The sequence below is a fragment of the Leptonychotes weddellii genome, chromosome 8 (genome assembly GCF_054177405.1).
Source record: "Leptonychotes weddellii isolate Sample4059 chromosome 8, ASM5417740v2, whole genome shotgun sequence".
NCBI lineage: Eukaryota > Metazoa > Chordata > Mammalia > Carnivora > Phocidae > Leptonychotes > Leptonychotes weddellii.
In genome coordinates, this window is record NC_138376.1 from 83,803,508 (window position 1) to 83,818,554 (window position 15,047).

At 45.4% G+C, this 15,047-nt stretch overlaps 1 protein-coding gene and 1 pseudogene across 5 annotated transcripts in view; one reads left to right on the top strand and one right to left on the bottom strand.

Annotated features, from left to right (window-relative positions):
• The window catches only part of METTL24 (methyltransferase like 24), a 153,805-nt gene that overhangs the window by 115,733 nt on the left and 23,025 nt on the right, over nucleotides 1-15,047 (bottom strand). For all 5 annotated transcript variants that reach the window (XM_081828800.1, XM_081828799.1, XM_081828801.1 and 2 more), the window contains exon 2: nucleotides 3,035-3,133. In XM_081828800.1, coding sequence (XP_081684926.1) covers nucleotides 3,035-3,133 — 99 coding nt within the window. The remainder of the gene's footprint in view (nucleotides 1-3,034; nucleotides 3,134-15,047) is intronic.
• Nucleotides 9,132-9,492, top strand: LOC102736532 (large ribosomal subunit protein eL37-like; annotated as a pseudogene).

A 15,047-nucleotide genomic window follows, 5' to 3' on the forward strand; every position in this document is an offset into this window, starting at 1 on the left:
TGGATGGATGGATGGATAGATGGATGGATGGAGAGACAGATAATGTTTTAAAATCTATTTTTTCTTTTTTAAAACAGAAACTGTTGCTTAATTTTGTGCTGCAAGGCCTGCTTCCTAGAGGCATATGGTTTGGGGGCGGCCATAAAAAGCTGGATCTGGAGCCTTCCCTTAGAACAGAGCACTGTGTTTATGATTTAACCATTTCTTGTTAGCAGCAGACAGCATATCATCGACTCTGGAACTCAGAGATGTAATTCTGGTCTTTGACATTAGAAAACAATACCTAATTAAACTGAGCTTGATGTTGTGCACACTCTACCAAACATCCCATCCTCTGGGGTTTCCTTAAAACTTCAGGACCTCAGTGTCTCATGTCATCAGGGCCACCACAATGTACAAGTCCAGGGGTGCCACCCCATTGAGGTCTAATGCCGCACTGTCCCCTGCCCCGTGCTTCTGTTTCCAAGCTCCCCTGGTCTGGGGAAACTCCCCCACCCATCCGTTCCCCCCGCCCCTGTTAGGGAGCGCACAACTTTTGCATCCCAGCTGTCTGCCAGTATGTGTTGGTATTGGATTCAGCTTGTCCGCCCTAGTCAGTGCCGGCCACCGAACAGGTGTTTAACAAATGCCTGCTGACTTGAGGAATGAATACATCGGTGATGCACACATCAAATGCTGGGCCTTACTGTGCAAGCTTGAACGCAGATTTGAGGGAGATCTTTTTTTTTTTTTTTTTTAATTTTAAATAGCAGCATAAGAGGATGGGGGTGGAATTTGCTTTAGTACCTTCAGAGGGTTTTTTCCTCCCTGGCCCATTATGACTCACTACTGCTAACTGTGGAAATTTTAGGGAATAGTGACTCTAATATACTTCCAATTTTGTAGGCTTTCATTGTCAAGATGAGTTCTAAATGAAGGCTAAGCCCCCAAAACAGCCAAAAAAACAAAACAACAACAACAAAAAACCCAAAAACCTCTGCATTGCATAGAGAGGGGGAGGGAACACTGTTTAGCAAAAGATTCTGATTAAGAATCAGTTAGTGTCATCTCTGATGAGCTCCCACCCGCTGGCTTCCCAGTGACTTAGAAGTACAGAAAACATAGGACCTCATCTGGGCAAAACGACCCCTGATTACAAAACCACCGTGAGATCTAGAACTTTATCTCAGTTTTTCTGGAGGATGAAAATCCTTCTAGTGAGCTTCAACAACCAGATCTTTATTGTCACACTCATCCAGCTGAATAATATGTCCATTTATCTACCTTCCCAACTAGTTTCTTAGCTGCTTGAAGGCAGAGACTGTATTCCCAGGGCCTGGCACAGCTCCTGGCACGAAGTAGGTGCTCAAAAATACTTAGTCAGTAACGATCCTATACTACTCTCGGCAAAGTATAAGCTCACAGAACTGGGAGAAACCTAAGAAATAATTTAATAACTCTCTTCCTTTTCAAGATCAGAGCAGTAAGAGCTAGAGAAGCAAAATAAATTGCCCAGGGTCATATCAGGCTACATTGTAGGATGCTTTTCTTTTCTCCTCAAAATTTTTCTCCTCTCAACGTATAACTCATGGGAAAAATCCAAGAGGGGCTTGAAATATCCCTTTCATGCCTCATGAGCTTCTTCTAAGTAAATATGCCTTTTATAAGTTACAGAACATTAACCTGAAATACATATAAAATGGAATTTGGAGACTTTTACTTGGTCAATTTATTTTGGGGGGTGGAGCCCACAGTTCTCAAATTCATAAAGCTAACACCTTGCATTTTTCTCTGGTGTCTTAAGGGCTTCTTAAAGTCGCAGTCAAGAGGTCCTTCATGTAAAAACCAAACCATAAAATTAAAATTTCAGCATTTTAATTAAGTCTATCAAAGTCCACCAAATTAATTTGCAGCAGCAAAATAAGATGCAATTATGTAAAGCACAGGGATCAATTTATCATCCTACATAACTCATGATTAACTCAACAAGCTTTTATTTCCATGTCTAGGTGACAGATATTAAGATCCAATTGTCTGACTGCATCATATGAAAAATGGGACTTTCTTTTACCCCTAAACTAGCCTTCCAAAGATCTAGAAACATATTCTCTCCACAGATGAAAAATGGGCTCTGCTGCCAGGAAGGTGTTGGAGGAGAAGTGGGATGCCCAGAACCAGTGGGCTGAAGGGACATCAAAAGAGCCTGGGACCTCCAGTGCCACACCAGCCCCCCAGGGCACCTTCCCAGTGGGCCTACGTACCTTCTAGGCAGTGTGAGTTCCTAATTTCCTAACACCTCTCAGTTCAGGGCAAAGTTTCCCTTGGGCTTTGATCTTCTCTAATGTCTCTCTGTCCCCAGGATCAGGCTACTTGAGGATGGAATCTCCTGACTGGCATGTCAAGAGCCATAGATTCTGCTTAGTGGACAGTCCCTTTCCTTGCTGGGGGCACAGACTCAGCCTAGGCGGGAGCTGTCACAGTGTGTTAAGTGACTAATAAACGCCAATGCTCCATCATGATTTTCAGTGCAATAAGAACTGAGTGCCTTTGGATTCGGTAGCTTCTCAGACTGCCTGCAACATCTCCTCGGCTCTCTGGCCTAGCGGGTCTCGGTCTGCCAAGCATCTGTGGGGGAAGAGTGAAAAGGCAGATTCCTCCAAATACAAAATGGAACTTGAACCTCCAGATGATGGTTTTGTTTTGTGACACACTTGACTGCCTACTCACGGGCATGAATCTGTAGCTTCAAATGGCTTTCCAAAGCAATTTGCTAAAGTGGGTCTTTAAAACACGTCGGGATGAATCATTAAAACATTTCAAGATGACAATACCCCTGGAAGGCAGAAGATACTGAAGCAAATGGGAGGCACCTTATCTGCCTCTAAGTAAGTGGATAAATTTAAGCAGCAAGGCCTCAGGAACTCTGTCCTTACCAAGTCCCTACCAGGAGTCCCTGAGAACCTCCCCACCCCCTCACTGACCAAACCCTTTTTTAAAGGGGGCTGCTCAGCATCTTTCGCAGGGTTTCCAAACCCACTTGCGCCTGGAATACAACCTGGGGGGTGCTGATGTATCTCAGGAACCTCAAGACTTCTTCATCCAGGGACTGAGCAGGACCTGCCCATGGCTGGAGATCTATATGCCACCGGGGACCCTGCAAAAGACAGAAAACAGGTCCATGCGTAAAGGGTGGAGGTGCTCGCGGTGGGGGTGACAGGGACACAGACTATCAGTGGGGCTGCACCTCTGCTTTAGCTGCTTGCAGAACGAACATGTCTGAGCACAGCAGTGGGGGGCCTGTCTGGGGCTGCTGTCATTAAGGTCACCACAGCGACAAGGAAGCAAACAGGGCCTGAGAAATTCCAGCTACTGGCTTAATAAGCAAAAGACTGCAAAGGCCTGCAGACATCTGACTTCTGATCCAGAGCAAACTCCACTTGACCCCATCAGGCTCTCCCGACTGTGGCTTTGTATGACACAGCGCCACTCCCCATTCGAAGGAAAACTCCCCTATCTACTATGGTTTCCAAAGCTTCTAGAGCTTCAGAACTCTGCCCCTCCCTAAGGGCCAGTTTTGTTGTTGAGGCATCATAATGCCTGAAATCCTGGGGCCTTCCCCAGCACAGGGAGACGGGGCGGCCCCCCTTGGTGTTCCAGATCTCAGCGTGCCCGGCATCTGGATCTGTGCACCTGCAGGAGAGGACCCCGAAGCTGTCCCCACCAGTGCTGACAAGGGTGGCCTTCTAGCAAGGGGCTGCCACCTTTTTTTTTTTTTTAAGTAGGCTCCACACCCAATGTGGAGCTGAATGCGGGGCTGGAACCCACGACATGGAGATCACAACCTGAGCTGAAATCAAGAGTCAGATGCTTAACCGGATGAGCCGCCCAGATGCCCCAAGGGGCTGCCACCTTTCAGCAGAGGACGTGAGGAGCTCCCACAAGCAGAGCAGTTAGAAATGAACGCTAGGCCCCCTTTTGTAGCAAGGGTGATGGGATGGATGAAGGGTTAGGGGATCGCAGTGGTCTGGAAGAAACAAAAGTGGAATCCCTCCAGTTGAAGGGAAGCACTAGTCATGAAGTTCTTCCTCGACTTCCAAGTCCCCCACCCATAGTTATCACCGCTTAGAAACCTCCCAGAGGCTCGCTGTGATTCTAACTGGGAGAGTAGGGCTCAGGGTGTGGGGGTGGGGAAGCGGGTGGGTGGAGAGAAGCCCCAGCAGCTGGCAGGGTGAATGTCTGACATAGGGAAAGACTCTGGGTGTCTTGGCATAGGGGTTCCGGCACAGTGCTTAGACTGGGCCCTTAAACCGCTTCTGTGTTGAGGAAGAAGGCAAGGGAAGTTTCTGGGGACAGATGAATGGGCCATTCATGTAAACACATTGTCCTTCACTCAGGTATTACCATGGTCTGAATGTGTGTGTGTGTGTCCCCCTCCCCCATATTCAAAGGTTGAAATCCTAATGACCAATGTGATGGTATTAGGCAGGGGGGCCTCCGGGAGGTGCTCAGGTTATGAGGGTAGAGCCCTCCTGAATGCTATTAGTGCTGTTACATAAAAGATCCCACAGAGCTCTCTAGCCCCTTCCCCCATGGAAGGACATGGCGAGAAGGCAGCAACCCGGAAGAGGGCCTTTCCTGGAAACCAATTCTGCTGGCACCCTGACCCTGGCCTTCCAGCCTCCAGAACTCCGAGCAATACAGGTCTGCCCCTCCTTGTAGTAGCTGAGCGCCCTGCAGTTCTCGAGACTTAACGAATCCTCGCTGATCTCCCACGGGCTGCCTTCTTCTCAGCTGTCAGTCTCCTGGGCGTGTGACCTGGGTCGTCTTAGAGGGGCCTGTGCTGGGCTCAATGCTCTACTGATACGCTGACACTATCTGGAAATTCTTTAATAATTTTGGAACAAGGGGCCTCACGTTTTCATTTTGCACCAAACCCTACAAGTGGAGCAGTCAGTCTGCCCTGAGGGGCACCTTTTCTGGGTACACAGGCTTTTCTTATAGCTGTTCTTGTTCTGTGAAGGCTGAGCAGAGACTCTAATCAGAGAAAGCCTGAGAACATTAATATATCTTCCCAGTAATACCGTCCACCACCACCCCCCTACTTCTTTTCCCTTCTCTGAAGTAGATGCTGATTACCATTTGGTCAAACAATACTGAGGATCAGTCACTCTGTGCCAGACAGAGGTCTACACAGATATGAACAAAACCTGGACTCTCCCACAAAGGGCAGTCTGGTAACTTTGACAGGGAGATGCTGAAACATTAGGGAGAGCAATTCTTCTCAGGAAATTATTTAATTATGAAATCATACATTATAAGCACATTTAAATACAAATACCTCCCAGTTTTGTTTGGTCACGTTCTTCTCATATCACATGAGAGAGTGCCTTGCCACAACACAGTGCTCTTTGGCCAAACCTGTCTAGGCCTGGGGTTTAAAACTCCCCATGTCCTCATCCTATGGCCACTCACAAGTGCCCCCCAGCATCTGGCCCAGGAGCCTCTCGATAAAAATGATAAAGTTCACACATGACGGTCTTCCTTGAAATCAGGGATCAGTAAACTCTTTCTATAAGGGGTGAAACAGCAAATAGTTTAGGCTTTGCAGGCCATACAGTTTCTGTTGCAATTCCTCACCTCCTGCTATCACTCATAGCAGCCACAGACAGTGAGTAAACCAATGGTCATGGCTGTGTTCCAATAAAATTCCATTTACAAAAATAGGTTGCAGGCTGGATTTGGCCCACACGGCTGTAGTTTGCTGACCCCTGATCTATTTGATTCTAATTTGGAGACAGACTGGCCTAGAAGAGAGTGTTTACTTGAAATAATGCAAGAGAGACAGATTAGGGTATCTAGATTATAACTAACTTTGTCATCTGGGTGGCCTGGGCAAGTATCAGTCAGAGTTCTAGCAGGATACAGTGGGCTCCTTCCCACGGGCTAATTTGAGAAGAATTTAATAGAAAGACTATTTATAAACGTGTGTGCAGGATTTAAGGAAATCCTTAAGGAATAATGCAATACCCATGGCTGGTAGCACCAGAGAGCCCTCACAAACCTTCAGCCTGAAGGAACGAGGAGGAAGAGGAATTTGTGGAACCCAGAGTGGGACACTGTATGGAGAAGGCATTCAATAAAGGAACAAAGCAATCCTAGCACATCCAGTCCTATTATATACCCACACTAACTGTCAAAGGCAAAAGAAGGCAGAGAAGAGGGAGGCTATGGTTAGTCAGCCTCTGGGGGTGCAGAACAGGAAGAGAAGGGTGGAAAGTGGATCTGGAGAGGCAAATGGAAGGTCTCCTGCATCGCTTCCTTTGGAAAGAGGCAATGAGACTTGACTAGGGCGTCATTCATTCATTCAGTGGACACTCATGCCTCGTGCCAGGCTCTGGGTTACAATTTAACACAGGATAATTTAATACAGTTTTAACCCAATAAATGCAATGCAGTTAGGTAGGGGCTCTGACAGATACCTCTAGAGGGTAAATGGGGTCAAAAAGAGATGGAGGACCCAAGTATAACCCCAACATAAATGCCAAAACATACAAATGCAAATTGTGGCAAGCAGTCTCCACCGCAAGAAGCCCTAAAGTTTCCTTAAAGAGATACCCTAAACCCAGCAGGAGCCGCTTAACCTGAGCAAACACACATAAATAACTTCACAGATCAGTAACAGTGAATCTGCATGGTCAATCAGTATGGTAAAACTATAGAATTATCTTCAGGATCCGCAAACAGGATCCTATTGCAATCTGATATTGCTCATTTCCAACCGAGTGTTGACCATGATGCAGCTCAACATGGCAGCCGGAACAGTGACGAGCAGCTGAGGATCTCAGGTGGAGGTATAATACAGCGAAGAGATGCCCTAGCAGCAATCCAGCTTAATGCTTTGGTTGAGCTGTTTAAAAAACATTTCACATAAAGTAATGTTCTTATTGGAATCAGTCTGACAGCAGTTCGTGATTATTTCCCCAAGGAAACCACTAGCTTTTATCATCTCTTTCAATTATCATTTGTCTTAATTCTCTAGCGCACACATCAATATTTGTCCTTCCAAACATCCCGCCGACAGAATTCTCTGAGCCCCTTAAAACACCAGTGGCTGGTGTTTCATAGAACAAGCCAAAAACAAAACAAAACCAAAAATGTTTTTCTTTTAAAAAAAAATTTATCATGATTTTATCCCCCAATAATTCCCTAAATGCCGGCATACACTGTTATCTATATGCTCCAAACTACATGTGGCCAGAATGATGCTATCCCCATCACTCCCAGGAGGTGGAAACAGGGATTCCCAGTCCTGTCTGCCAGCCCCGCTTCCTCTCGGGATGGGTAAAGGAACAGCTTCAGCAGAAGCAGGTGCTTGTACTATCATTCGGGGCTGGTCTGGCTGTCCCCAGCAGACCTGCGCTAAAATGTCAAATGGAGGCCACACAATGAGCTGCCACAGAGAAGTAGCATCATTTTAAGCCATTGCAGGGACGAGGGCCCCTCTACTCCTTTGCAGTCCGTGGTCCTGCCCCTTGAACCACCAGGCCACTCATACAAAGGAGCCCTCCACCCCAGCACGGATAGGCAGCTCAGGGAAGGCAGAGTTCCAGACTTCTGAGGGAAAGAAGCAGCCCCCACTTTGTTTGTGAAGGCTTTCTCTGGCACTTTCTCCAGGCAATGTGCATTGAAAAGTGAGCTGGCTTCCTCTAGTATGTTTTGAGTGCAGAGAAAAAAATTCCAAAAACTAAGATTAAGGACAGCAGAAGATATATACTGCTAACTCATGCTGTTCTGGGGCTATTTTGCAGACATCTGAGATTCTGCACCCCATGGGGTAAAAAAAAAAAAAAAAAAAGTGATCACTGAGTCAGTCCAAGCCAGTGCACACAGATAATGGACCTGGCTCAAAAAGACCACAACAAGCATAGCCGTGAGGCTTTCAGATATTTTTATAATTTATGATTTCAGCATTAAATTTGTTTCTTGAAAAAAAAAATGATTCTTTCAAGCCAAAGAAACTGAATTCCAAGATTTTACTATTAGAAGATAGTGCAATTCCAAGATTTTACTATTAGAAGATAGTGCAAAAAATAAAGCAATGTTTTAAAATACTTTTTTGCCTACCAGCCTACACTTATGCACATAACAGGAATGTCTTAATTCAAGACCACAAGCCCCAAGCAAAACTGGCTGCATTAAAAAAAAAAAATTATTAAGAAAAGCAGACCCACCCATAACCCGGAAAGAGAGCCATCGATTCTGCTTGGTGCAAAAGCTTTCATTGTCTTGAAATCTGGAATAACAGCTTCCTTCTTCACAGGCAGTTTCCCCCACACACGTGAATGACCTCATGGGGCCCCCATAGAAATTGTCAGACAAGGACCATACCACCATCAGTTACATGAGCATTTTTTAACATATTTGTGTAAAATACAAATATAAAATAAGCCAAAGGAAGGCTCCTAATAGTCCATTCCTCTGTGTTTCGATGCTACAGTTCTTTAAGGATAAAATTATAGGATGAGTGATTTAAATAGTCAGTTTCTTTATCGTGCTGGTAGAGTGCTTGGGATCTTTTTGTAAAGTTTCAGTACTCCCAAAATGCACATTCCCACAAGTGAGTAAGTTCCTGACAGGTTTCAGAACCAGCAATTTTCGGTTGGGAGAGATGGCCAACCATTGATTGCATTTCAGTCGTGCCCATGGAAAAGAACACAGTTGTGAGTCCTTGAGTCAAACTAAACAACCCACTGAGCATGTGCTGATGTGCTGATATTGGGGAAGTCTAAGCTTTCTCCGAGAAACAAACCCAAAACAAGCAAAATATATTATTTTTGCAATTGTGTGCTAATTAGGAGCATCTGTTAGTGGGCAGGAAACAAAGATTGAAGGAAATTGTTTATTCCTTTTTAGAAGGAGAAGGGGGTTGTGGGAGTTGTAGGGTTGGGGGAGGGGGGGCACAAAACAGGGCCCAGGGAAGAACCTGGGTCCAGGCGCAGCTGAGAGTATGCGAGCATCAGCCACTACCTTTCTGTAATGCCCTTAGATAATCATGGTTTTTAGGACTTGGCCTGAGTGAGTGTGCAGGGCTCTGTGCGTCTCTGGGGTGGCAGCTTACGCACCTTCCCCTCTGCATGCTCCTGAACTTTTTTCTCACGGTTAGTCCTGCTTCCAAAAGAGCAGGGGTCTCTTTGGGGTCTGCCACGGAAACAAGATGACCACGGGGACGTCTTCGTTTGGAAAGCGTCGCAATAAGACGCACACATTGTGCCGCCGCTGTGGCTCGAAGGCCTACCACCTTCAGAAGTCCACCGTGGCAGATGCAGCTATCCTGCTGAGGGCAAGAGAAAGTATAACTGGAGTGCCAAGGCGAAAAGACGAAACACCATGGGGACCAATCGAATGAGGCAGCTAAAAATTGTATATCACAGACTCGGGCATGGATTCCCTGGAGGAACAACACCTAAGCCCAAGAGGGCAGCATCCAGTTCATCTTAAGGATTTCAATGATTTGTCACACAATTAACGTTCTGGTTTAAAAAGAAAAAAAGAGCAGGGGTCAGTTACACATGTTGTGATGACATTTAAAATTCAGGTACTCCATGCAAAAATTTCATTTAAAAAAAGAATCTCATGGGGCGCCTGGGTGGCTCAGTCGTTAAGCGCCTGCCTTCGGCTCAGGTCATGATCCCAGGGTCCTGGGATCGAGCCCCACATCGGGCTCCCTGCTCGGCGGGAAGCCTGCTTCTCCCTCTCCCACTCCCCCTGCTTGTGTTCCCTCTCTCGCTGTGTCTCTCTCTGTCAAATAAATAAATAAAGTCTTAAAAAAAAAAAAAGAATCTCAGTTTCAGTTCTGGATAAAGATGGGTAAGCACACCCCCCCACCCTGTGTCTTATACTGAATGCAGCAATAAAACCTGGCCAGAACGTATGGAGCAGTGATTTGAGGAATGTGAAAAGTAAATACCAGCAGGCAGACTGAAGAAGAAGACCAGAATTCGGGCGCCTGGGTGGTTCAGTTGGTTAAGCGACTGCCTTCGGCTCAGGTCATGATCCCGGAGTCCCGGGATCGAGTCCCGCATTGGGCTCCCTGCTCGGCGGGGAGTCTGCTTCTCCCTCTGACCCTCCCCCCTCTCATGTGCTCTCTCTCTCTCATTCTCTCTGTCTCAAATAAATAAATAAAAATCTTTAAAAAAAAAAAGAAGACCAGAATTCAAAGTTCACAGAACCTGCAGTGAGGTCACCATTGCTATTTCTTCTGCGGCCCTCTCTCCTGGCCCCTCCTCAAGGCGGCCACATACTAGAAGTGGGCATTGGCACAGACCAAAGCGTCAGGAGAAGCCCCCTCATTCGGGCTCCAGCAGGGAAGGGGTCTCCTAATGCTCAGAGAGAGTGGGGAAAATCCCCCATCTTTTCCTGTCTTTTTTCTTCCTTTTTGCCATTCTAGCATCCCAGCATCCCACTGCAGTGGTAGAAGCCAAGCAGAGGGCCAGAGGCACCTAAAACTCTGAGGAAAGGGAAGCTTACTCTTCGATCTGTGGCTGTGACCCCAAGAGGATGGGGTGAGTCCCCGGTATTTTCTCTCTCTTTCTCCCACACCTTGGCCTTAGACTCAGGCACAGTTACCAGAAGTATGTAGCAAAGCACAGGCAGAGCAGAGGTAACGAAACCCAACCTTTCCGGCCAGAGGTTCAGAAACCACAGAGAACTGGGTAATACGGAGGAAATCGTGGAAAAGGAAAGCAGCCCCATAAAGTGGTTTATGAAGTCCGGGGCTCACGCCTGAAATGTAGGAGCATGGATCTGACCCCAGTTAGCATATCAAAGGCTCTGGGAACCCAGGTGACAGACCTTTCCAGGATCCCAGACTGGACACTGGGTGGCATGCATGTGGGACAGATTGGAAAAAAAAACATCGCAAAGGCTTTGAAAACAGGACTGATATTGAAATCACAATCCCCAGAAGGTTGGCTGAAATTTGAGGCCTGGATCCAACCAGACTGTCTGGGAAAACAAATATATCAACCTTATCTATAGTATTTAAACATGACTCAGACTCTCATAATATAATATACAAAATGTCCAGGATATAACCCCAAACTACTCAGCACATGGAGAATCAGGAACACCCCAACTGGTGTGGGGGAAAGACAATCAGCAGATGTCAATGCAGGCATAACACAGATGCTGGAATTATTTGACAAAAACTTAAAAGCAACTATTACAGAAATACTCCAAGTAGTAAGAGCGTACATCCTGAAACCAGCGGAAAAATAGAAAGTCTCAGCAAAGAAACAGGAGATATAAAGAGCCAAAAGGACATTTTAGAACTGAAAAATGCAATAACCCAAACAAAAATCTCAGCGGATGGACTCAGCAGCAAAATGGACAGGACACAAGAAACAGTCTGTGAACTTGAAGAGAGATCTACAGAGAGTATCCAATCTGAACAAGAGAGAGAAAAAAATGATTTGGGGGAAAAAAAAAAAAAAGAAGAAGAAGTGAAAAGAGCCTAAGGGAACTGTGAGGCGATATCAAGAAGTCTAACTTCCAGTCATTGGAATGTCAGAGGAGGAAGAGAAAAAATGCAGTGCAGGGGAAAAAAAAAAAAAATATATATATATATATATATATATATTTAAAGATATAATGGCTGAGAGAGGCCCAAATTTGACAACAGTTATAAACCTAAAGATTTAAGAAGCTTGGCAAGCTCCAAACAGACTCAAAGAAATCCACATCCAGACACATCATACTCAAATTATTCAAAACTAAACACAACAAAAGCTGAGTCTATTAATCTTGTGATGGCCTCAGTAGTAGGCCAGGGTCCGAATGGCAAGGTGGGAAAAGCAGAGTCCATCCCACAGGGGCCTCTTACCATGAGGTCCCCTCCCTGTGAAGGCCCAGTCCCACCTCTCCAAGTCTACCTGCTAAATGCCTCTGGCAACAGACAGCACCCATGCTGAAACCCAAATCCAGAGCAGCATTTTGAATCCTTTGCCCATCAATCTGCCACCTCTGCATCATGACACAGAGTGTAGGCCGGGAGGCAAGGGAACCAGAAATCAAATCAACTCTGACAAGAAAAAATGCACTATAATTCAAGCAGGCCCTGATAACTTTTAGGAAGGAATTAAGGACAAGAAAGAATAGATGCTCAGCTCTAGACTTAATCTCTAAGTTATCCCGGTAAGTTGGAAAGAAATGCCAAATAAATTTGAGCTGGGTTTTGTTCTTCAACTGACATCTTTAAATTCCCCACGTTTTCTGTGTATGTCAAAATAGTTCAAGTCTGCATGAGATTGGAACGCACAAGGGAATGGCTAAAAGAATAAAACATAATGTATTTTAGGTTTTTATCATAGACAGTAGAAAGAGAAGCCAAATTCCTGGATAGACCCAATGCAATGCAAAGGTTCTCATTTGTTTCCATGATGTCGAAACTATACAGCATCTGCATACATAGTAGGAACTCAAATGTCAAATCATGTTTCTCACTGTGGTATCACATCAACCAGGAAAGGAGGAAGGAGTTTCATTTGTCTTATGAAAGTAAGATTATATAAGAAAGTTTGCCTAAGAAAGCAAATAGCAACTTAGAAACAACATGAATCACATTTTTAAGGATTCTCTCTCTTCCACTCACTGTCTCTCTTTCTCTCTCTCTCTCACACACACACATACACACATATGCATGCACACTTCCACATATATGCACACCCTATTCAAATCACATAGGGGACCCAGACTTTCTGGAATTCAAAATCCTAGAAGCTTAACATCATCTGAATCAACATCAATCTGCTAAGAGTTCATGGACTTGCTCCAGTTAGAAAACATCTCCCCCAAACATTTACCAGTTCCCGAATCATCAGCCTCAGGATGGAAGGTCTGCAGCACCCCCATAAACCCATTTCAAGGATCCTTGGATCCTGAGTAGCTGCCAAGGCCAAAGGAAAAGTAGAATTAGCAGAGGTTGTGGGGGGCGGAGGACAGGAAAACCACTGGGATGGAGGAAAAGGAATTGAGAAGGGAAGAGGGGAATGGGGGGTTATGAGAGGAAAGAGGCAATGCACCCCCAATCCTTGCACAGCCATCTCTAACCTCCCCACAAGGTCACCTGGAAATCGGGGTTGTCCATAAGGGGTGCCCAAGGCCTCTTTGGTGGCTCTCAGCTCACCTCAGTCCTCAAGCCTCAGGCCAAACCACAGGTCTCCCCATGGGCTCCCTCACTGTGATCCCGAAACTGCCAGTCACATCCACGCAGATGCCCCGTTAGCCTCTTAGCCTCAGAGAGGCTCTGTGGCACAATGTTGCGCAGAAAGTCTGTCAATGGTAAAGCTCAGTGCTGCTCAACCGTTTTACAGGGAAAGTGTTTTAGTTCTAGAGTCTAAACAAGATGTGATTTTCATTACCAAAGAGAATTAAAAATGCGCCACCTGGAGTCACCAAGTGCAGGGGAAGAGGGATCATGGCAGAAAGAATGCATCCCAGAGGCCACACCCAAGCAGCTGAATCACAGAATCTGCAGCCACGCGAAAGGCTGACACGTGGAACAGCAGCGTCATGTGGCACAGCACGTAGGTGGGGAGCAAGACCTTCCCTGGAAATCAGTGGTAGACTCTGGATGGTGCTTGAATAATCTCCTTTGAGAAAGGACATAAACAGGGGCGCCTGGGTGGCTCAGTTGGTTAAGCGACTGCCTTCGGCTCAGGTCATGATCCTGGAGTCCCGGGATCGAGTCCCGCATCGGGCTCCCTGCTCGGCAGGGAGTCTGCTTCTCCCTCTGACTCTCATGCTCTCTGTCTCTCATTCTCTCTCTCTCTCAAATAAATAAATAAAATCTTTAAAAAAAAAAAAAAAGAAAGGACATAAACAAGCAAGACATAAGGTGCTCTGCCATGAGTAGGACAGCCCAGGGCAGGTAGAAGGAAAAGAGCACAGCGGAGCCCAGGATGCCAGCCAAACCACCCACCATTTACCACATGGCTCAAGGGCATCATCAGTGTCCTGATGAGGCTATCACCTCCCATTGAATATAAGCCATCAGTTGCACACAATTACGTATGTATGCGTGTATGTGTGTATGTATGTCTCAGTTTTCAGTGTATTGTCATTCACTGTTAACTCTTTTGTCACTTTCATAGTGTCCATATTGCCACTCTCTGGCCCTTTTGATTGTGATATAGTATTAGGTAGCCTGAGTGAATCCTACTGACAATTAGAGATAAGACTCCAGTTCTGAGACATTCCTCTCATGATTCTATATTTATAGAACATTCTTCAGTCTGAATGCACTGTAAGTTATAGCGCATGACAAGTAGAAGCATCCCAATAAATGTTTCTTTGTCATCTGTGGGAAGCTGCCAGAGTATAAAACAAGGCAGAGCAAGCTTGCTGGATAACTCTGGAACCAAAAGCACTTAAGCTTCAAACCTAAATGGAAGGAAAGATCTACAATCTTTATCACTAAGTGGCCCTTTTCAGGAACACGAAGAATTGCTGAAAGAAGCAGACCTTTTTAGAGGTCAATCATTATTGGGTTTGCCACTGTGGAACTCTCTGGACTCAGAGCTCTCTGATGAATGAGAGTGCGAATCCCTGAGGTTGGAAGTGAAACTGTCAAAGTGGCAGCCAACCCTGGCCCAGTCCCCTTTTCTCACTTCAGACTGGAAATAACAAGAGTAAAAGGGACAAATTGTGCAAATAAATATAGTGGATCTAAGCTGATGAAAATTTTGACCATATGTCTTAATGGTCTGAGAAAAAAGGACGAATGGTCCTTATGTTAAAGAAAAACAAACAAACAAACATCCTGAAAGAGCTTACAAACAAACACGTTATAGAATCCAGAAGACAGAAACTCTTCTAGCTTTAAATTTTACTTGTTTCATACTTGTAGAGAATCACTGTATTCAAAGAGAGCTTAAAAAAATAAAATAAATAAAAATAAATAAATAAGAGAACTCAAGGATGAGCTAGAGCAACTCCTTTATATTATAATTGACGAAAATCAAGCTTGGAGAGATGAAATGGCATACCAACATCACATAGGTAGTAGGAGG